Below are 27,679 nucleotides of genomic sequence, written 5' to 3'. Positions count from 1 at the left end.
AAAGTGTGGATGTTTGTTATTGAATCACGCAAAAACGGCTGAACGGGTTTGGCATGCACGCAGCCTTTGACATGAAAAAAAACATAGGCTACCTTTTATCCCGATTCTTTAAGTAGTTCCCGAGAGAAAATTGAAAATTGTTAACGAGCTAAGCTTAAGACCCAATTCTGAAGTCCACGCGACGAAGTCGCGAGCGGAAGGGCAAAAAAGGGGTATCGTCAACGCAACGATCAAATCAATCTACCATTATCTGGCTGTAGACATCGCGGGTGGACATAACGCGCTGGCAGATATCATGAGCAACGATTTGAGAAAATTGAACGACCCATCAAAGTAGGAAAGCCTAAAGCCCAAAAATTGGGGACAACCTAGAGGAATAACACGACGAAGTGATATAAACTGATACAAGTATGATCAGCATCACTTTTCAATATGAGTTCGGATGAACTTTGAGTCTACATGGTAATGTTTGTGAATAAAAGTACCTATTAATAAAGCTAGAAAGATAATTTAATTAAAAAAATAAAACAAAATACACTTTCAGCTCTTTATTCTTCAATTTACAAGAGAAGGAAAGTATTAAATATATTATCTTATATTATTACGTTGTAACAATAACTATAACTGCTTTAAATACAAAACGTGCTTACAATATATTACAAATAAAATATTATTCATATGAAATGGAATTGACTAGGATTTGTATGAGAGCATTTGAAGTTGATATTCCTTCTTGAGTTCCTTAAGATTCGTTTCTAATATCGCCACCTGAGGACAAAATGAAGTTTCACTATCAACATCTGCCTATTAGTATCCCAGAGTTGGACCATCGTTATATCAGATTCAAAGTAAGAAGTATGCTACTATTTAGTTTTTAAAAGACTGAAATTTTGAGTCAATCTAATCTTAAATCTTTAGAACGCAGATTCATCATTATCATCATATAAACCCATTACCGGTCCAAAACAGGGCACGGGGTCTCCTCCCACGCTGGCCCAGTGCGGATTGGTGAACTCCACAAACCTTTGAGAACATTATGTAGAACTCTCAGGCATGCAGGTTCTACATAATGTTCTGAAATTCTCCCACTGTGTTCTCGCACATAACTTAGAAATGTCGGAGGTGCGTTCTCGGCCCCCCGAAAGTGAATTCGAGCTCCTACCCATTGGGCTATGACCGCTTACTGGGCTATGAACGCAATTTACGCATTCTACTTTTCCATGACAATAAAGATGTCTCTAATAACGTTATGATTGGTTCTGAAGTTTTGGGATTAAATAGATTATTAACTTAAGACGTTAGTCGACTTCCGTTAAACTTTGTCTCGCTTCTCCATTCGCTTTCGGTCCTATAAGTGATTATGTGACTGGAATAGTTGGGAATTTATTAAATCCTAATACAAACAATGACATATATTACCTCCTCAAATCTAAGCTCCTTTCTTGCCTCTTTAATGTATTCTCTTATAATATTCATCTGTTCGAGCAAGGGATTATCATCGTCATGCTTGGGACCATTGGTGCGAGAACCGCTAGACTCGGCCTCACTCCTCCACTCCCTTTCCAACTCTACTCTCTCTCTTTCCAATTGTATTTGTTTCTGCGCGCGTTCGTAGCGTTGTCTTCTGACCTCTTCTATTTGCGCTTCCGTTGGTAACTTTCGTAATGATAGGAGTTGGTCCTGGGAATTATTACATGAATTTAGGTTCATAAAATTAACGACGCGTTAAAGTAACATCGTCATATCCACCCTTTACCGGCCCACTACGGGGCGTGCTACTTCCACAATGAGAAGGGGCTAAGGTCGTAGTCCACCACGCTGGCCCAGTGCGGATTGGTGGACTTCACACATTGGGAACATTATGGAAACTCTCAGGTATGCAGGTTTACTCACAGTGTGTTCCTTCACCGTTGAAGCAAGTGATATATTAATTGCTTAAAACACACATAACTTAGAAAAGTTTGAGGTGCGTGTTGGGAGTCGAACACGCTCCCACCAATTGAAGTCGAAGTCCTACCCTATGCGCTATTACCGCAATAGTACATAGTTCCAACATATAAATTTTATTGATAAAGTATCGAATCAGTAATGTATTGTTGATTATTCCTTTTAATATAATTTCTAAATAATATAGATAACAGCTGTACAATAAATAAAAAAACACTATTTACCTTAATATAGTATGCTGCAGCTTGACTAATATGCTGTTGCACCTTGGCCTGCCTGGTATTGGGCTCAGCGGGGAAGCCCAAAACTTGCTTGCTCAACAAATCAATACCCTCGGCCAACTTACCGATGCGTCCACGCATTGCGTTCACATCTGATAGGTTATAGGTTGTTTCTCCGTCGAATAAACTTTGACACATCTAAAATTACCAACCAAGTACTTTTATTAAAATAGAATGCTGATGATATATAAATCAATTATTTTTGGCTGATTTTAATTGCATTAACAACCATTGTTATTAACAAATTTAACTTAAAAATGAACAACATAAATATCTGTAAAAAGTTTCTCAATAAAAAATTAAAAAGGTACAGTCTTTGACATAAGGAAGAATAAATGAATGATTACAAGTCCCATGGGAAATAAAAAGTAGTTTTTATTATACCTTTTCATACATAGCAACGGCTGGTTGAGCCTGGTCCATCAGACTCCGCATCTGTTCATAAGTGGTCATAAGCCCAGTTTTAGCATTTCTGTTCTCTTGCACCTGTTTACGCAGCTGTACTAGTTTGTAGCAGTGCTCGCAAAGACGTAAACCATTTTTCTCATTTACTTCATGCTCCTGTGATGTTTGGGGTGCAGATGGATCAACTATTGTTCCTAGAATATAGCAATAGGACTATGGTAAAATAAATTAAAATTGTATGAAATGTTTAGCGATACAAAAATGTTTAAAAAAAATTAATATATACTTGGTTGTTTTAATAATAAATGAGTTACTCTGATTTTTCCTGGACTTTGACAATAACTTTGCAACATTAACTATTCCCTGCAGGACCTTGACTATTTAAATTGAATATTTCATTTAGGCATTAAAGGATTGTTGTATATGTAGTTATGCTGCAGGAAATGGGAAAAAAGGATTTTCTACCAAAGTCTGGCCGCAAGACCATTTTGACAACATTGTTGAAAACGTTTATAAACAGAATGTGCAAAAGCTCAAAAAGCATACAAACCTTCTATTACCGGACAAATAGATTTTTAAAGGTAGAGTAAGTAATCAATAGTAAATTTGTTTTCTTTTTAATCATGATGTGAATGTGTGAAAAGAATCTTAACTCTAATCAATAAATAAAAATAGAGGAACTTAATTAACTCACTAGCTACATTCAAGTCCAAAAACACAGAGCAGTCATGACATAGAATGGATCCACAAAGTCTGCAGTGGTGTTTTCTCCTCGTCAAACTAAATGCTTTAGCACAGTTGGGACACAACTTCACTGATGTTCCATCTAACCATGGTACAACCTGTAAATTACATTACTTATGTGAGGGCCTCAACTCTGCATCCATCCAAAATTCCATCCTGTCACAACCTATGACAATACTTTTGCTTGAAATCATACTTCTTGTAATCACAACTGGCATGTTTGTGATTTGAGGTATATTATAAAATTAAAAAAGCATTCACATAATCGATTTCATAAACTATGATTGATGAAGGTTCAACACAGTTTATTGGATTTGCCTTAAGGTTTTTAAATGATACACATGAATAGATTCCATATGCCCTGAGAAGTATGGAAACCTGTATTTGTTTAGAACTAACAAGAACTACAATGGCAATAAAAATTAAGTAGTAATGGTATATAACTATGAATGACTAATGTCAATCAATTACAATGTTTAACATTTCTAGACTATGCTGATCAATAATCTTTACAACTTAATTTACAACACAAGTGATACCACATTAGGAGAATCATAAAACCTCTCACTTTAAATGGCAACCAGAGTGTTGTTTCTAGAAGTTTCACACGATAAGAAGTTCACAAAAAAGGTAAAATTAAGATTACTTACTTCCTGTTCATGTTGCTTCCTTTGGTTAGGCTCGCTGGGCATGTTAAACACTAATTTATCTAACCTTATCAATAATTTATTAGTTTCAGTCGCGTATCTCTCTAATCTAGCTGAGCGTACCGCTTTAAAGTAATCGCTCGAACTTCGCGATACACCAATAGTCTGCTCCTCATACGGATAGTACTCTTGGGAATTAAACTTTAAGGCACGATCGAAGGTTTCTTTCAAATTGGTATCATCAGCGTTCAATATGACCTTCTTCGCTTTACCAAATATATCCTTTAGGGACTTTAATACATCCTGTTCTTCTTGATGGAGGCTTTCGAAATGACTTGTAAGTTGGGACGCTGATTTTAAGTCTGCCTTGCAGATCGGGCAAAGGAAGCCCTCTAGTATTTCTTCATCGTTAGCTGCAGCCATTTTTGAGCATCACTTATGCACTTGCGGAGTAATTTTCATTATAATTTAATTTGTTTTCAATATTTCTTTTACACATACACCCATTCTATCAAACGTCACAACGCGTTTTATTTATGCATTTTTGACAGTTATTCATTTAACGCATCTTACATCATTTCATCAAAAATCTTATGTAGTGATAATTAATCTATAATATGCTTAGATCTTACTTAGTATCGATACTTATGAGAAACAGCATATTTTTAGTTATAAAGTAAAAATACATTAAAAAAGTAGGAATGCAATATTAAAGCGCTTTATCTCTTTTCAGTGCTACCATATTTAAAAATGAATTTTATTGCTTACATAATAAGAATACCTCTTTCGATAAGAGAAGCAATGAGTTTGCAAGGGATTTGGATCTGAATAATAAATAAATATACTAAGACAATACACACATTACCATCTAGCCCCAAAGCAAGCGTAGCTTATGTTATTGATACTCAGATAGCTGATGAATATTTTTATGATAAATAATACACAAAGATACTTATAAACACCCAGACACTGAATAACATTCGTGTTCATCACACAACCATTGACCAGTCTCGGGAATCAAACCCACGGCCTTTGACTTAGAAAAAAGGGCCGCTGCAAACTGCGCAAACCGGCTGTCAAACTGACCTCCGGTCTGACCCCTAACCTCACTTTTTTTTATATAGGTCAGTGTGGCTCACATTTTAGCAATTAAGAGATGCCTGTAATTTAAAACTCGTTTCCCCATTGATCAAAAGCGTGTAGCGGCTACCAAGATAAATAAATATTTGATTAGTAGTACAGTGTTTGTATCCTCAATGGTAGTACTTTTATTTATAAACTGGCATGTTCTTGATTTGAGGTATATTATGAAATAAAAAAAGCATTTACATAATCGATTTCATATATTCTGTAACACTGTTGAACAATTCTCTTAAACCATCTAGCATTTTCTGAGTTTCCGGCCAGTCTTGTTTCTCAGCTGCCCGTATCACTGCCTGCCCCGTTAGTCGAGCCGACGACAGCTGTTGATTCGCTTGAAGATGGTCTTTTTCTTCCGCCTCCTGTCTTGATTTTAAGCTGTAGTCTAGGAGATTTTCTGCTAGCTCCATCACTTTCTTACACGTGTCTGGGTTATTTGACCAGCTACCACTCTGAAAAAAGAAATTTTTTTTTGCCTTCCAAGCAACGTCGGCATCGAAGATGTACCAATCGAATTAACCTTCCAATACTTTTTTTTATTCCACTACAAGTTAGCCCTTGACTGCAATCTCTTATCCCTTGACTAGTGGTAAATGGTAATGCAGTCTAAGATGTAAGCGGGCTAACCGGTTAGGGAATATGGTAGTCGTATTCCTAATCGGTTTCCACGCAATATCACATCGGAACACTAAATCGCGTAGCGGCACGTCATTATCGGGAAGGTGGTAACTAGACACGGGCAAAGCTTCCCACCAAGCCTGACCAGAGAAAATTAAAAATTATTTTCAGAATAAAACCCGGGATATAGCCCTGCTAATATTATGAATCACTACTAATATTTCATACAATTGTTTGTGAGAAGATAGGGCAGAATATAATTAAAACTAAAAATACACACGAATATTAAGTGTAATGTAATATTTTATACAAAAAAAGGCTACCATTTTTTACCTGCGTATATCCTTTATAAGCTTTCAGTAAACGTTGTGCCTTCAACAAATAAGTTGGACTCAAGTCTGAATACAACTGCCATATTTCCGGTTTGTTTTGATGAATAGATGTTATTCTGCCAAACAACTCAAGAGCACGCTTTTGTAATCTGTGACATGGATAACGTAAAAATATTAAAAAAAAAATTAAATATTTAAAATTGTATAAAGATAAATTTACAGATTATACAGTTTGTTGTTTTTTTACCTGGCAGCACTATTCCCATATGCATCCTTTTCATCATTTAAAATAGCTCTAACGAAAAGCGATAGTAATTCGACATCCTCGAACTTGTGTTGTAGATCAAGTATACGGTGGCATCCACGTATTACGTCGTCAAAATGGCCCGTGTCTATGCTTACTATTATAACATTTTCCCAGAGCTAAAACAGACTAGTATTAAGTCACATTTCACAAATTAGCTGCTCTGCGTAGACACTCAAAACAAAAGCACAAAATTTTAAGTATTGGCTCTCTTAAAAATGTATTGTAGGTATCTAAGTAGCATAGGTCCGATCACCAAAACAAAACTGTAGCCTTAGTATTTTATTTGCTTGTTCGTAATCGATGAGTAGTTATGAAAATTATGAAAATTAAGCTTAATTTGCTATAATCCGCGAAAAGCAGAAGTGTGGTGTTGTTTATATATAAATATTTCAATCCTTATTGATAAAGGACTAAGACACCGGGAGGTATCTTTGGTTCGTTCGAGTCCATGTAGGACTGCCGTGCGATAATGTAGTCGTATTTATATCAAAATACCCACCAACTCAATGTCATGAAAATAAACATCTGGCAAATATGAATTTATAGTTATCAAAAGTTTAATTATTTACCCACTTTATAAATTTACTGTAACATTATACTCCACACCAAATAGATCTTCGGTAATGTTAAGAGTGTTCTTAACAATTAAGTATTCATTGTAAAGTCAAAATCTGAGGATGCTCCGGTTTCGGAGCGAAACGTGCGTAGAGGGTACATTGTTGAAGATCTGTTTTGTGTGGAGTATTAAAGAAATTACAAATAACACCAAACAGATTTTCCTGCTTTTCGCGGAGTATAGCAAATTAAGCTTATTTTCATCATATATCATGGATTTCCGCAAAGTAACGCCTGGTTCTATCCAATATTTCGTAGAGTTGTTTTCGAGTATTAAGGTCTGTATGGTCAAAGTAAAATTGATCTAATTCCACTTGTTTTAGAGTCGCAAATCCCGTACTTCTGATTTTACAAACGTTGTCAAAACCCGAGCTAAAGAATTTTAAACAAATTTGAGCTTTTACATAATGCAGAAAGGATCTGTATAACCATTGAATTAAGAACACAAAGATTCCTAATTCAGCCATTATTGTATACAGTGCATTTTGTGCAAAACAGTAAAAACGCCCCGTGCACGTCTCACTTTACTCCCGCGGAATGTTGCTAGCTCACAAAATTTTATGGTGAACGCTTAGAACATTAGAGATAAAATAATTACTGCCATCTGCAGTTTGTTCGAGAAACCAATCTGGAGTGGAGTGGTTTTTGATGCTTCAATATTAGTTGTGTAAACGGTTTCTGCATGATGTTAATTCTCTACATTTTATATCGTATTTAAGTATTTCCATACTCGAAAGCGACTCCTCGATTGCGAGCTAGCAAATCTTGTAAATTTGTTGCGCAGATTATTATTTAGATTAGTGGTGGAAACTTCATTATCATATCAACCCAGTACCCAAACATACACAGAAACACGCATACTTATTTTGTATATTATAGGTTGTAATTTTTTATTATCATCTAAATTTCTTTATAACATGTCTGTCCTTTTGTATATAATTGTATCTCTTGTTTTTTTTTGTTTACCTACCTTCATTTTAATGTATTTTGTTAAGTTTATTTTAATTGTAATGGAAAAGCGGAGTCTTCTGACACAGGGGTAGTAATACTACTCTTAAAAGAAGGCTTCAGCGATATATTGATACCAATTTGTTTCTTACCGAAATAAACTATTTTTATTTTATTACAGGGCACGGGTCTCATCTCACAACGAGGAGGGGTTAAGGCCGTAATCCAACACGCTGTCCCAGTGCGTATTGGTGGACTCAGTATGGAGAACTCTCAGGCATGCAGGTTTCCTGACGATGTTTTCCTTCGCAAGCGACATTTTAATTGCTTAAAACGCACATTACTTAAAAAAAGTGACAGGTGCGTGCTGGGCCTCCCGAAAGTGGGCTATATATAAACTGGGCTATCACCGCTTCGGTATAAACTTAGCTATAATATATTTCTCACCTTCCAGTTATCGTAATTGAATCTCAGCGCCTCTATCAAAGCGCGATAAGCTCTGTTCTTATCGCCTTGCTTCACATAAACTTTTGCTAGATTGTTCCAAGCTTCAAATGTGTTTGGATGCAAGTATGTGTAACGGCGGTATGCTTTAGCTGATAGTTCCCAGTTTTCGGTCATAAGTGCTGCGTATCTACAACAAAAAAAAATTGGTTGTCTGTAAAGTCGGCTTACTGACGATAGTTGAACGTGACAACGTCGTAAGAAAATACTGATGGAATGGTTGCATTTTTCAAAAGAAAATTTTAATTTTATTTGTTTGATAGATATTATCGTTGCTATAAACAATTGACACCACATTCACTGCACTTCATCCTTGCCGAAAACATGTAAATGTATTATTGTATAGAAGCTGTCCACGCGGACGCATCGCTCACTCAAGTAGGAGAGAGACAGATGTCGAACGCGGAGGCCGACTGTGTCTCTTCGTCGCTCGTTCCGCGCTCTCGCTTGCACTTCAAGCCTTGAATGGAACGCCTCAGAGCGAGGTAACGCCGCATGCGTCATGTTTTTTCGTGCGAGCAGCCGGCTCCATCGGATTATAAGACGTTGTCTCGTCAAAAAAACATAATTCATAATATGAGCTAAAAAAGACCAAACATTTCGCTATTTCAGGCATGCTATATTATTCAAGCAGAGACCTTTCAAATAGTTACATACTAAAAATCGTATTAAAGCGTAATGCACATGTCATTTAAATATAACAAAAAAAAATTGGTTTACTCATTTTAATGGTGGAATTGGAAAAAGCTAGGCTTTTGTGTGCGTTTGAAGGTATTGTTGCCAATTTTTTTGTACACACATTTCTAATTTAAACTAAAATTGCAGCTCTAAAAGTCAAATTCAAATTCATTTAATTGCTTACAACATGACAAAATGTTATACATGTTCAGTCGCAATATACGACATGCAAATCTTAATTTACTATACATAACCACTCAATTGCATACATATTAAAAATAATAAAAATTGTAATTATAAGAATTTCATATGTACACTGTCTATCATTTCTAATATCAACACAAATATTTTTGTTTGTATACCTACCCTCGTTTTTATGTTTATTTCTTGTTATGAAAGAGCGGCGTCTTTTGACACAGGGAAAGTAATACTACCCTTCAAAGAAGGCTCCAGCCTTTAGCGTTTACAGTAATTTTATTTACCCAAATAAACTAACTTTTTTTTCTATGATAGAATTATAAGGTGTAATAGCTGTCTGTCATAATCAAAATAAAGAAAAAAAAAAAGTCGTGATTATTTTCTTCGGGAAACTTTGTAAAAAGGACAGGACTACTTTTTGACCTGTCTATATAGTTTAATATAGACATTTTTTTAACATCTGAATTAAAATGATGATCATAGTTACCATTCATTCAAATACTCGAGCTTGAGAGATTTGAATTAAGAGGGTACTCTGCTTATTAAATGGATTAAGGTTAGGGCGGAGCTACACGCTTAATATACCGCAAACACTACATAATTTATCTCGTTAAACAAAGTAAGTGAGCTAAACACCGACACGAGAGTTCCTACTTTTTCAAGCAGTAATTTCGGCCAGACAAGGTTTTCGCCCTTGATACGAATTTTGTATTTTATTGTTTGAAACTTTTAGTAAATAAAGGAGAAAGTCAATTAAAGTTACATTATTTTACCTAAATAAAACCAATTAAGATCGAGTTAATTACCAAACAGAAGGGTTATACATTTATTTAATTTTGTTGCATAAAATCCGCTTTAAAACTGTTAATAGGTACTAAAAGTACTCGATTGAATAAAAAGTGCCCGTTTTTTGCAAAAGAGTTGACAATTTTCAAAATCACTAATGAGTATAATTTTTGATTTATTGAAAATAAATATCTTTGGTAAAACAACAGTTTCATAGGTGGAGACATGAGAATAAGCTGTTTTACATGTAGTACGCCAACATACCCTAATCGCAGCCACACTCTGTCCTGTATAGAGTTGATGTCGACAGATTGTTCGTAGTGCGGAATGCACTCTTCATATTTCTTGTGGTCGAAGAGGTAGTTGCCCCAGTGGCGTTGCGCGCGACTGCTCTTGTGGTTCGAGAACTCCCACGCTTTGGAATAGCAGGTGACATCATCTGTCAAAAGTAAATGCGTTTATTAAAAAGTCACGTGAAAATACCGTTTTCGAAATTGAAATTCGAATTATGCGTATTTAAGTTTTATCAGTAGCAGGTTACGGTTTTTTAGGATGAAAGTTTGTGTTACGATTGTTAACGCACTCTTTCCCTTTTTATATAATTGTTTGTATAAGGCATCAGCCTCTGTCAATCCTATTGTCATCTATATATCTCTTGGCTGCAATGTCATCAATAGCAGTCAACAGTCCCACGGGAGGACTACCCATAATTACAACACTGGACAGACGGGTTGTTGTTCGCAGTGGATAGAGTAGTAGTAGTAGCACAGAGGACGCTGCTACACGTTCTCAGTTATATCCCCTTTGTCACCTCGTACGAGGGTGACATATATACATATATATACTAGCGAACCCAAGCGCCATCTGTCCGGCTAATTTGTGAATCTGAACCATCCAGGGTGCCACCCAAACGTATAGGTACCAAAAATTCATTTAAATCGGTCCAGCCGTCTAGGAGTCAAGTGACTTACACACGCACACATGAAATAAATATATGAAGATATCTATATTTGTATGTAAATATGTAGGTATATTTATTTATTTATTGAACCAAAAAAATAACAAATTTTATTAGTTTCTTCGCACCCTGTCAGAGTACTGCGAATTCCTCTTGAATGATTAGGTACATAAATACTAAAATAAAACGAAACAACAGTCATCATGCTCGCAATGCAGGTGATCGAGAAAACAATACAAAATCACAATATAAATAACTATATACTCGTAAATGTAATAAATTAAAACAAGAAGTTAGCCAAATATGAACCCTGTGAAAACTGGCATTAAAATTCGCGGTTAGTTGACACATGGCATTCAAAGTTGGCCCGTGATTATTACCTGTTGCGTCTCCAAGAAGGCAATATAGCTTCACGGTCGGCTGGATGTCTATTTGCTGTTGGATAATTTCCGCAGCCTGAAAAAAAAAATCGCTATTTATCTAACAGTCAGGAATGTTTAGAATTATGCCAGAAACCAAAACTATTTAGTGTATCAATTTCCTCTTCTTGCGTAAAAAGAAAGAGTTTTGGTCAGTCTGGGATTAGTTATAATCCTTAAATCTATGAACGTTTGCGTAGGTAAGATTGCGTCTGCGTAGCATTGAATTGTCACTCAAGATTTCAAACGTTAAAATATGGACTGTGATCGAGGATTGGAAAATAATAAAAAGATGTACGTGTGTTTTTGACGTGACAACGTCTTATAATTCGATGGAGCCGGCTGCACGCACGAAAAAACATGACGTATGCGGCGTTACCTCGCTCTGAAGGGTTCCATTCAAGGCTGGAAGTGAAAGGGAGAGCGCGGAACGAGCGACAAAGAGGCACAGTTGGCCTCCGCGTTCGACATCTGTCTCTCTCCTACTTGAGTGAGCGATGCGTCCGCGTTGACAGCTTCTATACAATAATACATTTACATGTTTTCGGCAAGGATGAAATGCAGTGAAAAGTGAATGTGGTGTCAATTGTTTATAGCAACGATAATATCTATAAAAACAAATAAAATTAACTTTTTCTTTTGAAAAATGCAACCATTCCATCAGTATTTTCTTACGACGTTGTCACGTTCAACTATCGTCAGTAAGCCGACTTTACAGACGACAAATTTCTTGTTGTATATGTATCACTGAAATGGAAGAAGTGAGTTTTTCGTCCCAATTTTATAAAATATCCCACATACATACCTTATGTCTTAGTTGCAACATAGTGTAGCACACAATGACGTCCTCCCACAACTGCAGCCTCTGGTATTCTTCGAGTGCCGCTTTCACCAGGCCGAGACTTAGGTACAGGTCGGCCAGTTGTTGCCGCCAGTTCCAAGCGGGCGACAGGCCGGTTGCCCACAAATACGACAACCTATTGATAAAAACAAGTTTAAAAGAAGAAGGCCTTACTTTGTTCCGCAAAGTCAGCTAGATGTCCGTTTTCACCAAATCTAGGAATCGCCTGACTTCTGTTTTTCTTTGTTAAAAATTGCATAGATATTTTTTGGGAGTAACAATGTTGCTAAGTAATACGTAATAGATTACGGTTAGATTGGATATTGAAAATGGACGTTAATCGGATGCCTGCTGATTTAGGTTATTCCTTTGAGAAAAAATACGTTTCACGAACTTATCTTCTGTCTTACGACGTTAGGCGCCGGCTAAAGTTACTGATTCGGCAGATCGTAAAGTATTGGGAGACTTGTACACTGACACTTGACAAATTAAAAGAAATATGAACACCTATGGAAAATATGATAATACAAACACAAAATACCAAGAACCATAGACAAGTTACGGAATACAGAAGCAGGTCTATTTGACTGACAATTGAGTCGAAATCGCTCATCTGAATCATCTCATCTAATAAGCTAAGTGTATGGAATGGTGACGGTAAAATGTGGTGGCGGATCCATCGGATCTAATACGGATTCGGATCCACGTCTCGCATCGGAACTAATATAGTCAAGTGTCGATTGCTTAAAGCGATGTTCGTGTCTTGCAGTATCGTATTTGTCTATTGAATTATTTCCTTCTCCGTTGGTGGTAAGAATAGCTGTTTCAAAGCAAAACAAATTTTGTTTATGGTGCGCAAATTGTTAAATGGTGCCAGCAGCGTTAACCGTAATCTGGATAGTCTAGAGTAAGCCATTTTTTTTTGACACTAACGTCAAAGGTCATCTTCCTTTGAAGCACGCCGAAAGCGTAATTAGGGCCTTGTAGTCATATATATTTTTATGCAAACTAAAGGCACATACACGTTAACAAAGAATAATTGTTAAAACTAAACAATTATTAATTGTAAAGTCATCATCTCCTGAGGGTGCTTCGGTTTCGGAGCGAAACGTGCGTAAAGGGTACATTGTCGAAGATCTGTGTGGTGTGCAGTATAAAGATTGAAGAAATTACACCATACAAATTCTCCTACTTTTCGCGGAATATAGCAAATTAAGCTTAATTTTCAGAAGATATTAAATAATAATTGAGGTCTTACCTGCTAGTTGCTGCAACACCAGACTTATCATTCACTATGGCCTCGGCTTGCAACATCGCACGTTCTACCGTTCGTTTGTGGTTGGCCTCCATCTTGCAGCGGATAAGTAAAGCGGCCACACGGGTCGACCACGGCCCGCTCTTCTGAGACAATATTGTCTCTATGTAAGGCTTTATTTCTTCGTCTCTAAGATCGTCTTTTGCTTGAGACTTTTGGAGGTATTGGCTGCAAATAATTTCATCATCATAATTCGGTTAGGAGTTAGTGTTTGCGTCCTCGCGGCCGCTTTGATGTGTATATGAATGAAACTTCGTGGACTGTATATAAAGCTGGTTATAATAAGAATAACAACGTTGGTAACACAAACTAGTCAAAATTGACAAAATTGTCTATGAAATCGTTGATCGCGTCGTCGGTGGTCCGTTTGCCGCCGCAACCGTGCGATGTATCCGTCGACTTGCCTGGCCTACCGCGCATCTCCTCCCGTGCGTTACATACGAGTATATCGTTCCCGCTTCTACCGCGCGTTTACTTTCGCGGCGTCAACCTCGAATCCTAGCTCGCACTAGCTTTTCTAAGTTCTGCGCGTTTTAAGCGATTAAATATCACTTAATTTTATAATTTTTATAATATTCTTACATACTTACACTTGGAGGAAATATTAATTTTGTAAACAATATATAAGTTATAAATTTATAAAAAAGCAATGTGTCATCTCTTGCTTCAAAGCTAAAATGTTTCCTACTACATAGCGCTACCGTCGCTATAAGACTCATATAAAAGACGTGCCGCTACGCGATTTACGGTTCTGGTACGGTTAGGTATATGAGTTTAATATAATTCATTTACTTAACCAGTTAGCCCGTTTCCATCTTGGACTGCATCTTCATTTACCAGCAGGTGAGTTTGCAGGCACCGTCTAACTTGCAATAAAACAAAAAAAAATTGGGAAATAATACTCTAGAGGATTTTGATGACTCGAAATCGGCCCCCCGAAAGTGAAATCGATATTCTACCGACTGGGCTATCACATGTATTTACGATTCTTAAAACATTAAAACGCGCGGTTCTAAGACCCTTATCTAAGACCCTTATCTAAGATCCACTATAATCCTAAAAGGGCCTAAGTAGTACCTACTCTCGTAAACTATAAACGACACTGGCGCACGGTGATCAACGCTGAATACTCAGAAGCTAAGCGAGGTTGTTAGCAAAAGTACTGGAAGTACTGGGAGAGAATAAGTTTTCATTGATATGAAAATTTTATTTGCTCTTATTTATGCCTATTACTTACACCGTCAGCAAGCATAATGTTTGCTCCAAACTAGGCAGTTCAGCTTGCACTACATTTTCATTGAAGGCGATTCTGTTCAGTCGCACATCATCTTGCAGTTCAATCTCCGCTGGGAGGTCTGAATCACCGTGACTTTGTTCTGCTGTTGGACGCTCTACACCGTTATCTAGTTCACTAGATAACGCTAACTGTGCTAATGCATCTTGTTGGAACTTTGTGCGCTTTCCCAGCATACCTTTAAATAAATAAAGCCTTTATTGCTGATACAAAGTCTGTACAATATGTAAATTTAACTTATTAACACTTATATCTCGCATTTTAGTTAATACTAATCCGTCTCCTGACGCATATTAAAGTTATGCTGGCAGGAGGCCTATGCGCCAGCATACCTTTAATTATAAATAAACAATAATAAATTTAAAAATTTAATAGAGGGCAGTCACTCCCCCCTCCCTGGAAATCTCGAAGAAAATGTACCAATTCGCCTAATCACTAATTAAAGCTTAAAAGGGGCCTTATGTGCTAACTTTTAACATAAAATAAAATTGCTTAGCAAGCGCTACAGCCGCGATAGTAAAATTTACTTTTAATTATTTAACCACCTATAAAGCAGGATCATTTGCGGCTGTTTGCACAAGACACTCACTATAATATATGCCTAATGTTTCATAGAGGTGTCTTTGTGTTAGTGCGTATGATAAAAATCCATTAGTGATGACATAAACAGGTTAAGGCCTCGTTAATATTACAGCACCCCTTGTCTCCTCAGCATACAACTCCTCAAGCACTTTGCAAGCTAGTCGCCTATTAAGCTTTTGAGGAATCAGCTGGCTACAAAAAAGCTGGCTAAATGACGATGATGAATTAATAAAAAAAAATTATCTTACCAGTCAACTCCAGTTTTAACCCAGCTATTTCCTTTGCTTTCAACATGTACTGTTCAACTTTTTGCACTCGTCCGTACATTAAGTATGCCTGTGCTATCTCCAAATACAATAATATCTTCAACCTAGGTTTGTCCAGTATTTGTGATGCATTGTAAAGTTTGGCAATGATCAACTCCAGTTCATTGTACAGCGTAGCACTGGTATCTTCCAATACTCTTTGATGTGTAACTTTGCTACGGAAGCTCCACCAAAGATGTAGCTGAAATGTTAATTTAAATAGTAAATAATTACTAATATTATTAATGTTAAAGTGAATGTTTGTTGGTCCTTCCTTTTGCACCCTAACCAAGCAACAAATTAACTTGAGTTTTATTATGGAGTAAGTTGAAAGGACGTAAAATAACAAGCTATTTATTCCAGGAAAAAAGACGATTCCAACAGGATTTTTAAAAAAGCCTTAATAAAAATGCACAAAGATTGGGGTTGACAGCTGGTTTATTACAAAGTATAGTAATTAGAAGTTATAAGAATAATATCTATTTACTATATTTATGTTTTTACTTATGAATTTACATACCACTATCTCTTCCTTGGAAAGTAAACTGTTGGGCGACTGCAATATTTGGTTTAAAGCATTAGTTAGTAGCACAGCAACAACTACAGTGGATGTTAGAAGGTACTTGTTTTAAACATACTTATTGCCATCATATTTAACTTTTAACAACCTACTTATATGACAAAGATTAGATAGAAGTGAGTGGCCAAAGGTCGAACCCTGCATGCACCTTTAACTTATATAAGTGATGTGTTTTAAGAATTCAATAACACTTGCTTTAATGTTGAAGGAAAATATTGTAAATAAACCTGCATGCCTGAGTGCTCTTCATAATGTTCTCAAAGACATCTGAAGTCCACCAACCTGCACTTGGCCAGTGTGGTGGTTCTCATAATGGGTTGTTGATGATGATGGTCAATATAACTAAAGCAAACATTTGTCCACCAATATCATTCACAATAAATTATACTATCCAATTTTGGCATCGTCAATATTAAGCACACACCAATAACTTAATACTGACTTGAAGCGATAGAAATACCAATGCATTTGATTGGTCACTGCAGCATGAGATATCAATACTTTTTTAGGAAGAAGTTAATATCAAAAGTTATGCTTGATAAAGTCAGTATTTAAGCCTTCAGAAGAAAAGCATGCCCAACCACATATTTAACAAGTTCACATAGGTGTTATCAAAGGAAAACTTTTTTTAAAGCAGCTTCTTTTGGTTGTGCCCAAAGTAGTTTAATATCAATATCAAACCTTATAGCGTATTGAATTTTATGCATGCAAATGCACATCAAAGAATTAATCTTTTTTCTGGATTTATTACTTAAACAAATATATATATATATATATATATATATATATATTCTTAAGTTTACCTATATATTATAATTACAAAAGATAAACTTAAGAATATATATATAATGAAACTTACAAAACTTTGTTCCACAGAACACAGTGCAGAGAATATTTGTGAAGAAAAATATAATAACTCTGGATGTAAAATGTTTGTGTACAAAGGTTCGGAATCACGCTGCAACTTTAACAATGCTCCTATATCTTGAGGCCATTGAGCCCCTAAATATTTATTTGTATCCAGCTCTTCATGGTGAGGATTCCAATTTATATCACAGAATGTTAAAAAAGAACACACAGCTGTCTGTAACACCTCTTTTATTTTACGGTCATCATTTTGATACTTTTTCACAGCAATACTTAAATTATCAGTTTCCAAATCACAAGAAAGAAATTCTTTAACCAAATCTGGGTTTTCTATATTCCATTGTCCTGACCATAGTTTCTTAACGATATCAGGGGCTGTAATTTGAAATTAGAAACATACTAATTAGAAAAATAAAAACAATAAAAGTAGTTAAAAGATTTTAAAAGGTTTATTACCTGTATCACCTAATTGATCGTCATAGTTACACATATAATAAATTTCAGTATTTAAAGCCATTATGAAATCATAGGACTACAAAAAGTATTAAGAATAAAATAAACTTAACCCCTGCAAGTGAGCACTGAGCTGTGAGGTTCAGATTGTTTACAAAAAAAACATGTGTTTGTGACATTGATATATTTTTTTTCTTTATTCTTCCCCGTAGGGAAAAGGCAATGGTATATCACCGTACAGCCATGTCTTCAGTATATTTACATTCAATCTCATATCCAATTTCATAGGAGGGCTTAACGCCATGTCTTAAGTAGAGTAATGTTTTCCTAATTCGTTGTAATTCAAATGACATTGATCTAAATTACCAACACAAAATTAAATCTAGATTATTAGGACACTGTGATGAAATCCCTCAATCTATTGTCATACCGGCTTTTCCATCTTTTTGGCTAATTAAAACAATGATATCTAGAACAAATTATTTTAACATGATAAATTGTATTATTTAGTTTATAAAATATTTTTACCATGACAATAATTAAAAATTATTTATGTGCTTGCTTCATCATATTTTGAACTAAAGCGTTTTTTTTTACGATTAATGTTGTGCTGTGATGTTGTGTCTGTGATAGTGATGGTGGGTGGGTGTCGTGTATTTTTAGGTTAAGAACAATAAAAATATGATTTTGTAAAATATATAACAAAACTCGACCAAAAATGAAACTTACTTATCTTATGGAGTCAACATTAATTACAATACCAGCAATCTTGTGCACGTTATTGCTCTGGAGACTTATTTGCAATTTGCGGTAAGCAAAGTAAGGTTATAATACTTTCCCGCCGTTCTAGTGCTATTATTAAATATAATTTCTTTCAGGTCATCTCTACCTTGGAGAGTAAACTGTTGGTTTTGCAACAGTAATATTTGGGCGAAATACATTGATCGGAACTGTTGGACGTGCCCAAAATGCGATCAGTACAATGGGTTTACGAAGGTACTTTTTTTTTCTTATTGAACTAAAAAAAAGGCAGCAAAAACTTTTTGATTTGTCTACCTGACTGTTATCTCGTATTTTAGGACGGTGACTACAACAAAGCGATTTGTACTACTACGGAACAAGTTTCCAAAAGTCCCAAATTATTTCATAGAACTCCACCCAAAAATGGTTTGTGCAAGATGTGTAATATTAACCAACAGCTCAAGGTGACACAATTAGCGAATTTTGTGCCAATGAATGAGAAAAAATATGATGAAGAGATAAACTCCTACAGGTATGTGTTAGCGTATTATGTAAATGAAACTAAAACTGGATTTTTTATGTGCTGGCCACGGAACAAATTGCGTCACGCGAATTTTCGCGCGGTAGAAATAAATGAATGGGTAACCGCGGTGCCGGTCGCCGTTGCCCCCCAGAGCATGCTTTCTTAAATTTCCATACATTTTTTTTCGTAACTGGACGCTTCGCCGGTCGCGGTGTGAATCCCGTGGCCAGCATGTTACGCACCTATTTTCTAAGGGCCTGGAAAATATTCTGTAAAACAATTAAATCTATTTGGATGGCTAGCCACCTAGTAAACTCACCTTGTTGAAAACTTGAATTTGCGGGACACCCAGGAAGCACACAGCAGGAATTCTTAATAGGGTGCAAAGTTCATGCAAATAAGCATTGGAAATGAACAACTTTGGGTATAAAGTAGTGAGTGTTAACTAGCTATAGATTTGGATTCATTAAATCTTCAAAGATATAGCATAATGTTTAAAAATTTAAATCTAGTATCAACTTTTATTGGTACTACCATAGTGTAGAAACATTTACAGGAATACCAGTCAAGAATAGCTTGGTTTAAAAAAATTACAGTGAATTAATTCCCATTTAATACTTGGGGAAAATTTTATGACTTATTAGTTCCAGACATTTGCAAATTAAGGACATTTATCCTATGTGCGTCATATTATTACATTTTTGCAGAATGCAGTTGGAAAAGGCATACAAATTGTGCAGCCCATGTAAAAAAACCCTGCAAAAGAAACTTCATAAGGAAAAAGAGTCATTGTTAGGATCAAGATTATTAGAAACAAGGGCTTCAGACAAAAGAGATCAAAGGATCAAAAAACAAAGTGAAATAATGAAGAATATAATCAATACTACTTCTAGGCTAATAGCAATCATTTTACTAGTTCTCGTGGCAACAGAATGTCATGAAAATGCTTTGAAACACAAGAATTTATCCCATACAATACACTATGTAAAAGAAATTATTTGGAGCCTTGTGGAAAGAGTTTTTTCTATCATAAAAATGAAGATGCTACTTACATTCCCATCACTAGCGGATCAACATATTGACATATATAACATAGATTTATTTACAAGCTTTATTGGACCCAATGATTTGATGCAGAAAGCATTAGGAGGATTCGTATGTTTTATACAGATTATTGGACATTTTTGGAATATTAACAAAGCACAATATTGTATAGTAATTGACTTATTCTGGTCTGTTTTTGTACTGACGTCATTAGTACAAGATTATGTGACTGCAGACCCACTAATTATGAGCTTATTAAAAGTAAGTATAAATTTATTATGAAATAAACGTTATTGTTGCACGACCATTTCTTTGAATAAGTAACAACAGGAAATGGTTTTTGTCTATAGTAGTATAGAAAATATTCACTTTCAATCAAATAACTAAAAAAAATCCTTATTTTTTAATGTGATGCATACCCAACAAAAACAAAAAGATCTCTGTTAATTGCTAAAATTAATAAACAAAGAAAGTTTCTTATGTATTTATTTAACTAATAACATATTTATTTTATTTCTTTCAGTTATTTAGTACATTGGCAGTGTTGCATGTCTATAGGCATTTGAATGACAGGACTGCTAAATATGTTACAAGAAAAAATAATACGCCAAAGACTTTGAAGAATTTTGCAAGTGTTACACCTAAGAAACTCATTGACGAAGAAGATAATATATCTTTAGATACAGACGATGATGTGTCACTTAGCAAATTTGGCTTGCACAATTTCACTGACTCATCTAACGAAACTGCCAGTTTGATTAACCATAGTCTCATAAATGGTAGATCATTTACCCCCCGCAATGAATCTTTATGGGGCAAACCAAAACTTAATTCAACCTTTTCAATAAACTCTGTCACTTCTAGCCCAAAATCTCTTTCAGAAAGTGTTTTCATTAAACCTTCATTCAATAATTACCAAAAGATTGACGATTCTGATTCAGATTTAGATGAGAGCATAAGCTCACTATGTATAAGCAGTCCAAAAAAGAGGAGCTCGAAAATTAATCCTGTCTTTGCATTACGCAAGTTTACAGCCTCTCCAAATTTCGTAGTTCCGACTCCCTTGAACAGATCTAGACCTGTTATATCGCCAAGTAAATTAGGTCACAGTACATCTTGGGTGGCGGGAGGTTACTGGGGTAATGACGGTGAGCGTCCCATGATATTTAACGTAAACGGGAGTCGTTCCTCTAGTCAAAGTTCGGGGTTTGAGTCTCAAGCTTCTAGTTTGAACCAACGTAATGTTTTTTCTCAACCGTCGTCTCGAGAGGAGTCTGACTGCGGGGAGCCAGATAAGCATTTATTGTTTGACAGATTCCAAAACTGTAATATGAATAATTATAATCAAAATACACAAGTGTTCGCGCCTATAAGCTCCCCCGTTTTTCCTCAAATGCAGTATAATAGTCATGTACAATTACCTCAGCCAAGATTAGCTCAGCAAACTTTTGTATCTCAGAATGTGTACGCGCATCAGCAGTTTGCGCCAAACAGTTTGTTCAAAGCCCCTGGTGGGTCTCGACTCATCAAGTTGCCTCAAGATAATTTTATGTCTCGCTAAGGCTGGAAAGATACTTATAACACGCCACTCGATGCAACGCCCAAGTTGCGTGGTGGTTTAAGCTGTTTATCCTGTCATATGAGAGAGGATGCCTGTGACCAGCAAAAGATATTAAAAAGATGTAGTAAGGCATTTATGATGATAGTGAGATATCATCATAGTACTTAGATGTAGGTGCCGTGGTGAGAGCTGTGGCCTGAGGGTATAGGTTTGATAGGGCCAGTTTTTGGTTTTATTATGCCATGTGTATCCAAATAAGGATTAGATATGAATTCGAGTACATTATCACTTACTCACGGTACTGTTCATGGAAAATAGTAGTTTCCATTATTCACTTATTCATATAATCGCGGGGCGTCGGTTCGGGTGGCGTGTTTTAAGTGTGCCAGTGTCTTTATGCTCAACTGCTAGTCAGATTGGCATAGTAACTATTGCGTTCAACTAACACTTCGCCTTTTTATTCTTTGATTGTTTTTATATACTACAGTATCATGAACTGCCATTATGTTAAGTAACTTCGTTAAATTATATAGTATTAAATTCATTTAGATTGTAAGCGGTTATTAGTTGTAATGTCTGAGTGAAGTTAGTGTGTAAGTGTCTGCTGATCTCTGTTGGTTGGTGCCGGGTGATGGCCGTGTTATATGAAAGCATTAAGAATTATTGTATTGTTACAATTTTTATACGGACGTCACTGTCCTCTCTCGAACAAAATGTGATATTTAAAGACTAGTAATTTTTGCAAAGAGTGATGAAGAAAATGATTCTTGATGTTATCATTATTTTGATTTTGTCATCTTGTAGCGAAAACTTTTTGTGAAGCTCCTGAAATAAAATATATAAACATCAGTTTCGTTTGATTAATTTTAAACCATTGTCCATTCGCAATAACCTAACCCCTATACAATATAGGGGACTACATAACATATGGGACAAGTTAAAAGGGATTGGACGGTACATATAAAACGAATGCCGTGTGGCGCTTGCAGATCAGAATAACAGATGGCACCACCTGTTGCGCTGGTGTTGTACGAGGCGACTAAGGGAACAACGGAGAACGGAAAGCAGCGTCCCTTGTGCTACTAATACCATCCTGTCTGTCCAGTGCCGCTGCAAAAGCCTGCCGCTGGGAGAGCCCTTTAGTCAAGCAGTGGACTGCTGTAGATTATGGATGATTGACGGCCGACTGGCGCAGTTTGCAGCGACTCTGTTTTCTGAGCACAAGGGCGTGGGTTCGATGTCCACTACTACTGTTTTTCTAAGTATTTATGTAGGTAAAAATAAAAATAAAAAAATTAAATATTAAATAAATATTCATAAAAATATTCATCAGGCATCTTAGCACCCATAACACAAGCTACGCTACTTTGGGGCTAGATGGCGATGTGTGTATTGTCGTAGTATATTTATTTATTTATAAAATATATATATATATATTTTATAAATAAATAAATATATATATTATACAAAGCTAGGTGGAAAGTGGGTAGGTGGTAGGTACACAATAATTCTCCATCACTAACTTATAATAGCATTTACACGTGCCTGTGTCTGAGTGTGAAAGTGTGAATTACCTATCGTTTCAATGTTATCCAGGGCGATAACCTTGCTGTTATAGTAATCCGTGACCCTATTTGACCTTGTATAATAACAGCTGATGTTATGGATGTCACGGCGTATATTACTAGCAGTTTCCTTGTCGGGTCGGGATTTCGGTACTGAGGTATGATTTTAAACTTAATATCAGTAGCGTTGTGAACGATCGTAACTAAAAACCCGCGAAAACGCATTGGAGCAGCGTGAAGGGTCTAAGCTTCTTTTATCAGAGCAGTGGTATATGCCCAGCTGTGGGACATGAAGGATATTAAAAAGAAGACTATGATGATTCGGCATCCATGAGGCATAAGAAGTAAAACTAGCACTAACGAATTCCTGGCCTTTCTTTCGCAACGTTGAAGATACTGATGAGGCATTGGCGGGACATAGGTATCTTCATACAAAGTCGACGAATAGTCCGACACGTCAGTGCACTTCCACTCGTGTTCAAGATATTTCTTCAGGCCCCATTCTGTTACGTTGCCCTTATGAAAAAGCGAATTTTATTATCACGACCTGTTGCCCGCGTTTTCATCTTCGTTTATTACGGTTCCTTACAAATCCCGTGGGAATCGTTTGCTAACCCGGAATAATAAGAAGCCTATGTCATATACAACGTTTACCGGAATAGTGAAATATTGTTGAAGTGTGCATAAGTATATTTCATAAGGAATCGACACCATGGAAAAATATTATATCAAAATACAGCAATTTTATTTTCACATACAAACTAATTGAAAACATTTTAAGTGTTTAATAATGACAACCCTATTGAAGACAAAAAACCGACACGTGCCTAGTACAAAACGATTCAAACTTAAATGCGTCTACGTGAAGTTAGCAGACGTGCGCTGTTACCCTCCCCGCTACACCGGACACCCAAAATGTGTGTGGTGCGCAACGTCGTCGTGCGCAAACTTCAGGGGCGCATTTACGTTTGAATCTTACTGTACCTACGCTACGCGACGCACAATAAAAACTATCGCAATGGTTTATTCAAAAACTATTAGCGTTTCGGTTTTACAGATAAATCTCAGAGATAGTAAATAATGTTCCTCCGAAGTATTATTTCGGTTTTCATTTACACGTTGTATAGCTCTCCGTCCTTTCGAATAACTTTATGCCAAAAATCAAGTCGATTGGTTAGAGCGTTAAGGACAAACAAACACACATTCGCATTCATAATATTTTCATACCGTTTAAGGTAGTCTACGTAACTTCTTAAAATGTTCATAACTTAGTGGCTAGGACCTCGGCCTCCCTTTCACGGGGACATCACGTAGAGGGAGTAGTAGGGTAGGGTAGGTGCTTACGAAGCATTTCATAAGATCCGGCTGCGGGTAGAACTGGTGGGCGCTGCGTTTGTAATAACGCTGGATAGGTCCACACAATGGTTTCGGAAGATGGTTGTACACAACGTCAGTCGTGGTGGCGAAGTTGCCGCAGGTGGCGTGACTGTCGTGACGGACTACTGCGTGAACGTAGCCCTGCAATGAAATGGTTTTTTTTTTAATTACACTTAAGTTAGAGATGAAGCAGACAAAGATGGAAAAGGGCTTTATTACATGACATAAAAATAGTTTATAAAATCAAGTTTTTTTGATTATTACCAGTCTGCGCTCGTCCACGCTCGCCGCTCGCTGGTTTGCGAAATGTAATAAACCTAAACAAAAGCCGGAGAAGCCGGACAACGTTTATTTAGGCCGGATACGCAATCAAAAAACCTAACTATGTTCGGCTTTATCCGGACGCCTGGCAATTTTAGGTGTGCTCACCTAAAATTGCAGGTAGGTAGGTAGGTATACTTATCTTGAAGTAGGTAAGTGATAATTAACTGATTCATTAACACTTCACAACGAGTAGATGACCAAGTACCTGCTTTACACATAGGTAGGTAATACTGTGATAATATTAAATGATGTAAAATTTTAACTTACGTAGGTAAAATATCTACCTAAGTCGAAAAAGTATGAATAAATGAATTCACATAGGACATAGGTACACCACATAAAAGTACACAAAATAGAATAACTAGCATAATACCACAACGCATACAATACTGAAGTAAGAGCATCATAGTACCTACCTGCAAACCGTTTAATTTATTTAAGCGGAAATCAAGCTGCCTTGATTCTGGCTTTAATTTCTCGTAGTCGATCCTTTCTTTAGGTGGAAAATAATAGGTACCACCTTTGGGACACTCGATTCTGTCCTCGACCCAATTTCCTAAAGGCAGGAAAAAAGTTTAATCAATTTTCATACTTTATTTACAACGGTTTCTATTATTTCATCTTCTCATTCCTGATTTAATCATCAGCCTCGTTTCTGATGATTTTACGAGCAGTGAAAAACTAAGCATCGGCCCCCGCTTTTGCTCATTTGAGAATGACGGTTATAAACCTCAAAAAACAAATATCTTCGAATTATTTTCTATGCAACGACGACCGGAATTATTCTGCCATAGACAATAGGATACAGAGGCGTTCCAAAATCACATTCTCGATAGCTAACAGATAGTCAAAACACGAAATGCTCCCTGTAGACCGCTGCTCAATGACTTACGAAGCTAAAGTAGCAAAGTGCGGGAATATAGCTCGAAGGACACACGAAGTTGGGGGTCCCAAGGCGTGGTAGCCCAGCCATAGAAAATTTAAGGCGAGTCACTATACGTAAGTGTTTCGTGCAGGACCTAACAAAAAACTTAAAGCAGACGGTTTTCCGACAGTTGAGAGACTCATCATCATTTCACAATCTATTAATATGAATGACGCATCACGCAGGTGTCCGAATGCTGGGAACAGGCATTCTGCCTCATACGAATACAGAAGAGAATAACATGTCACTTTGGGTGGAAGGGAAAACGTCAACCATGGTTAAGAGATTGAGAGGTCTGGGTTGTTAGAATAAAAACCCAGCAATATTTTAGGTGCTTGTAGTTTTTTTATGCAAAGATCGAGCCTGACGCACACCACTCGTTGGGGAGAAATAGAGTTAAAGAGAGTGCGTCACTCAATGAACCCATGGGCGAGGCTGCAGGATGCACTCGTGAATCACCGCACTCCTGCCTGGTTACACACTCTCCACACAACCGTGTATGGTGGTTCCCATCATCGTCGCCAGCCTGTACCCTTAGTACAAAATTAACTCGTTCGCAATAGAGGTGTTGTTTAGATTACCTATAGAAATAATTGAAAATCAGAGTAAAATGGATCTTATTCATATAAATAAATAAATATCATCATCATCATCATATCAACCAATTACGGGCCCACTACAGGGCACGGGTCTCCTCCCACAATGAGAAGGGGTTAAGGCCGTAGTAAACCACGCAGACCCAGTGTGGATTGGTGGACTCCACATACCTTTGAGCACATTATGTAGAACTCTCAGGTATGTAGGTTTCCTCACGAAGTTTTCCTTCACCGTTGAAGAAAGTGATATACGCACATAAATTAGAAAAGTTAGAGGTGCGTGCTGGGGTTCGAACTCGGCCCCCCGGAAGTAAAGTCGTGCTCCTGCCCACTGCGCTATCACCGGTTCATAAATATAATAATAGATAAATGGCTCTATTTTGTCCATAGTTCTTTAACCGCATTTAGCTCTAGGCTTTTGGTAGGATCTTTGTGGAATAAAAATCACAAGTACCTTCAGGGATTGCAACTCTAAAGTCACATTTTACATTTTCCTGCGTAGGTATTTAGTTTGATACGCAAAAAAGACTCCTCGATCGCGAGGAAATCTTGCATTTAGGGTACCTTCTGGTCGCTGCTTAAACCTCTAGAGGTGCGTGCAGAAATCGGCATGCCACGTTCCCGTACGCAAAACTTTTCCCTTATATTCGACACCCGCATTATTGTCCACTGTATACCTGCCTTGAAGCACACCAGTGCAAAAGGTTGGTACTGGTACAAGCGACTTGGCGATTGCTTCCGAACGTGTTGGAGACTTCGACCTCGTGCTGATCGTAGTCATAGTTCTAAAATATATTATTAAAATAAAATATATATAATAACTTCAAAAAAATTACATAAAGTGTGTTTATTTACTTCATAACTAAACTTGATGTTTAATTATGATAAGATTGTCATAAATATTATTGTCTATGGAATAGTCATCTGAGCAGTGGATCCAAGAAGGATAATTTTATTGGAATCTAGATATTATATTAAACGGCTCCGAAACCCTTATGTAATGCGAAATAAACGGAACATTAGTAGGGTCGGAAAGATTAGGTGTTGTATTTTTAGCTTGAAAACATGTTATTTTAAGCGTTTTTTTTTGTTACGTAGATACATAGGTGCCAATTCTGTTAGAAACAAATATCTAAACTAAGCAAAATTTATCATGCCATCCTTCCTTCAATGTTAGATAGACAGCATTACTTTTATATGAGACTGTAGTGTCTACACTATACTAAAGTCATTGGCACCAATGACTAGCATTCAGTATA

General features: G+C 36.5%; 4 protein-coding genes across 4 annotated transcripts; 1 reads left to right on the top strand and 3 right to left on the bottom strand.

Moving 5' to 3' along the window:
- Nucleotides 1-533: 533 nt before the first annotated feature.
- LOC120624730 (rabenosyn-5) lies at nucleotides 534-4,535 on the bottom strand. Its single transcript, XM_039891420.1, has 6 exons — nucleotides 4,028-4,535; nucleotides 3,328-3,475; nucleotides 2,613-2,827; nucleotides 2,172-2,366; nucleotides 1,420-1,680; nucleotides 534-768 (listed from the first exon to the last, which is right to left on the bottom strand). The coding sequence occupies exons 1-6, from the start codon at nucleotides 4,445-4,447 to the stop codon at nucleotides 694-696; spliced, it is 1,314 nt and encodes a 437-aa protein (XP_039747354.1). The 5' UTR covers nucleotides 4,448-4,535; the 3' UTR covers nucleotides 534-693.
- Nucleotides 4,536-5,348: 813 nt separating this feature from the next.
- On the bottom strand, nucleotides 5,349-17,904 carry LOC120624631 (tetratricopeptide repeat protein 27). Its single transcript, XM_039891283.1, has 12 exons — nucleotides 17,768-17,904; nucleotides 17,304-17,686; nucleotides 15,808-16,066; nucleotides 14,921-15,155; nucleotides 13,627-13,851; nucleotides 12,333-12,504; nucleotides 11,489-11,564; nucleotides 10,415-10,589; nucleotides 8,432-8,618; nucleotides 6,362-6,537; nucleotides 6,116-6,263; nucleotides 5,349-5,616 (listed from the first exon to the last, which is right to left on the bottom strand). The coding sequence occupies exons 1-12, from the start codon at nucleotides 17,826-17,828 to the stop codon at nucleotides 5,350-5,352; spliced, it is 2,364 nt and encodes a 787-aa protein (XP_039747217.1). The 5' UTR covers nucleotides 17,829-17,904; the 3' UTR covers nucleotide 5,349.
- Nucleotides 17,905-18,362: 458 nt separating this feature from the next.
- Nucleotides 18,363-21,877, top strand: LOC120624474. Its single transcript, XM_039891042.1, has 5 exons — nucleotides 18,363-18,574; nucleotides 18,643-18,760; nucleotides 18,844-19,037; nucleotides 19,736-20,333; nucleotides 20,596-21,877. The coding sequence occupies exons 1-5, from the start codon at nucleotides 18,483-18,485 to the stop codon at nucleotides 21,631-21,633; spliced, it is 2,040 nt and encodes a 679-aa protein (XP_039746976.1). The 5' UTR covers nucleotides 18,363-18,482; the 3' UTR covers nucleotides 21,634-21,877.
- LOC120624475 lies at nucleotides 21,876-27,201 on the bottom strand. Its single transcript, XM_039891043.1, has 5 exons — nucleotides 27,102-27,201; nucleotides 25,316-25,455; nucleotides 24,543-24,716; nucleotides 23,560-23,714; nucleotides 21,876-22,458 (listed from the first exon to the last, which is right to left on the bottom strand). The coding sequence occupies exons 1-5, from the start codon at nucleotides 27,199-27,201 to the stop codon at nucleotides 22,413-22,415; spliced, it is 615 nt and encodes a 204-aa protein (XP_039746977.1). The 3' UTR covers nucleotides 21,876-22,412.
- Nucleotides 27,202-27,679: the final 478 nt, after the last annotated feature.

The sequence above is a fragment of the Pararge aegeria genome, chromosome 6 (assembly GCF_905163445.1).
Source record: "Pararge aegeria chromosome 6, ilParAegt1.1, whole genome shotgun sequence".
Taxonomy (NCBI): domain Eukaryota; kingdom Metazoa; phylum Arthropoda; class Insecta; order Lepidoptera; family Nymphalidae; genus Pararge; species Pararge aegeria.
This window is presented reverse-complemented; position numbering and strand designations above follow the sequence as displayed.

Excerpts from the sequence above, each read along its gene's own strand:
- LOC120624730 (XM_039891420.1), bottom strand. The coding sequence starts at position 4,447 with ATGGCTGCAGCTAACGATGAAGAAATACTAGAGGGCTTCCTTTGCCCG. Across the intron at positions 2,367-2,612 it reads CCGTTGCTATGTATGAAAAG|ATGTGTCAAAGTTTATTCGA; the intron begins GTATAATAAAAA and ends TGGTAATTTTAG. Across the intron at positions 769-1,419 it reads AGGAGCTTAGATTTGAGGAG|GTGGCGATATTAGAAACGAA; the intron begins GTAATATATGTC and ends TTTTGTCCTCAG.
- LOC120624631 (XM_039891283.1), bottom strand. The coding sequence starts at position 17,828 with ATGGCTTTAAATACTGAAATTTATTATATGTGTAACTATGACGATCAA. Across the intron at positions 16,067-17,303 it reads GTTCTGTGGAACAAAGTTTT|CTACATCTTTGGTGGAGCTT; the intron begins GTAAGTTTCATT and ends TTAACATTTCAG. Across the intron at positions 11,565-12,332 it reads TGTTGCAACTAAGACATAAG|GCTGCGGAAATTATCCAACA; the intron begins GTATGTATGTGG and ends TTTTTTTTTCAG.
- LOC120624474 (XM_039891042.1), top strand. The coding sequence starts at position 18,483 with ATGAAACTTACTTATCTTATGGAGTCAACATTAATTACAATACCAGCA. Across the intron at positions 18,575-18,642 it reads AGACTTATTTGCAATTTGCG|GTCATCTCTACCTTGGAGAG; the intron begins GTAAGCAAAGTA and ends AATTTCTTTCAG. Across the intron at positions 20,334-20,595 it reads TAATTATGAGCTTATTAAAA|TTATTTAGTACATTGGCAGT; the intron begins GTAAGTATAAAT and ends TATTTCTTTCAG.
- LOC120624475 (XM_039891043.1), bottom strand. The coding sequence starts at position 27,201 with ATGACTACGATCAGCACGAGGTCGAAGTCTCCAACACGTTCGGAAGCA. Across the intron at positions 25,456-27,101 it reads TTGCACTGGTGTGCTTCAAG|GAAATTGGGTCGAGGACAGA; the intron begins GCAGGTATACAG and ends TCCTGCCTTTAG. Across the intron at positions 23,715-24,542 it reads CGGATCTTATGAAATGCTTC|GGCAACGTAACAGAATGGGG; the intron begins GTAAGCACCTAC and ends CTTTTTCATAAG.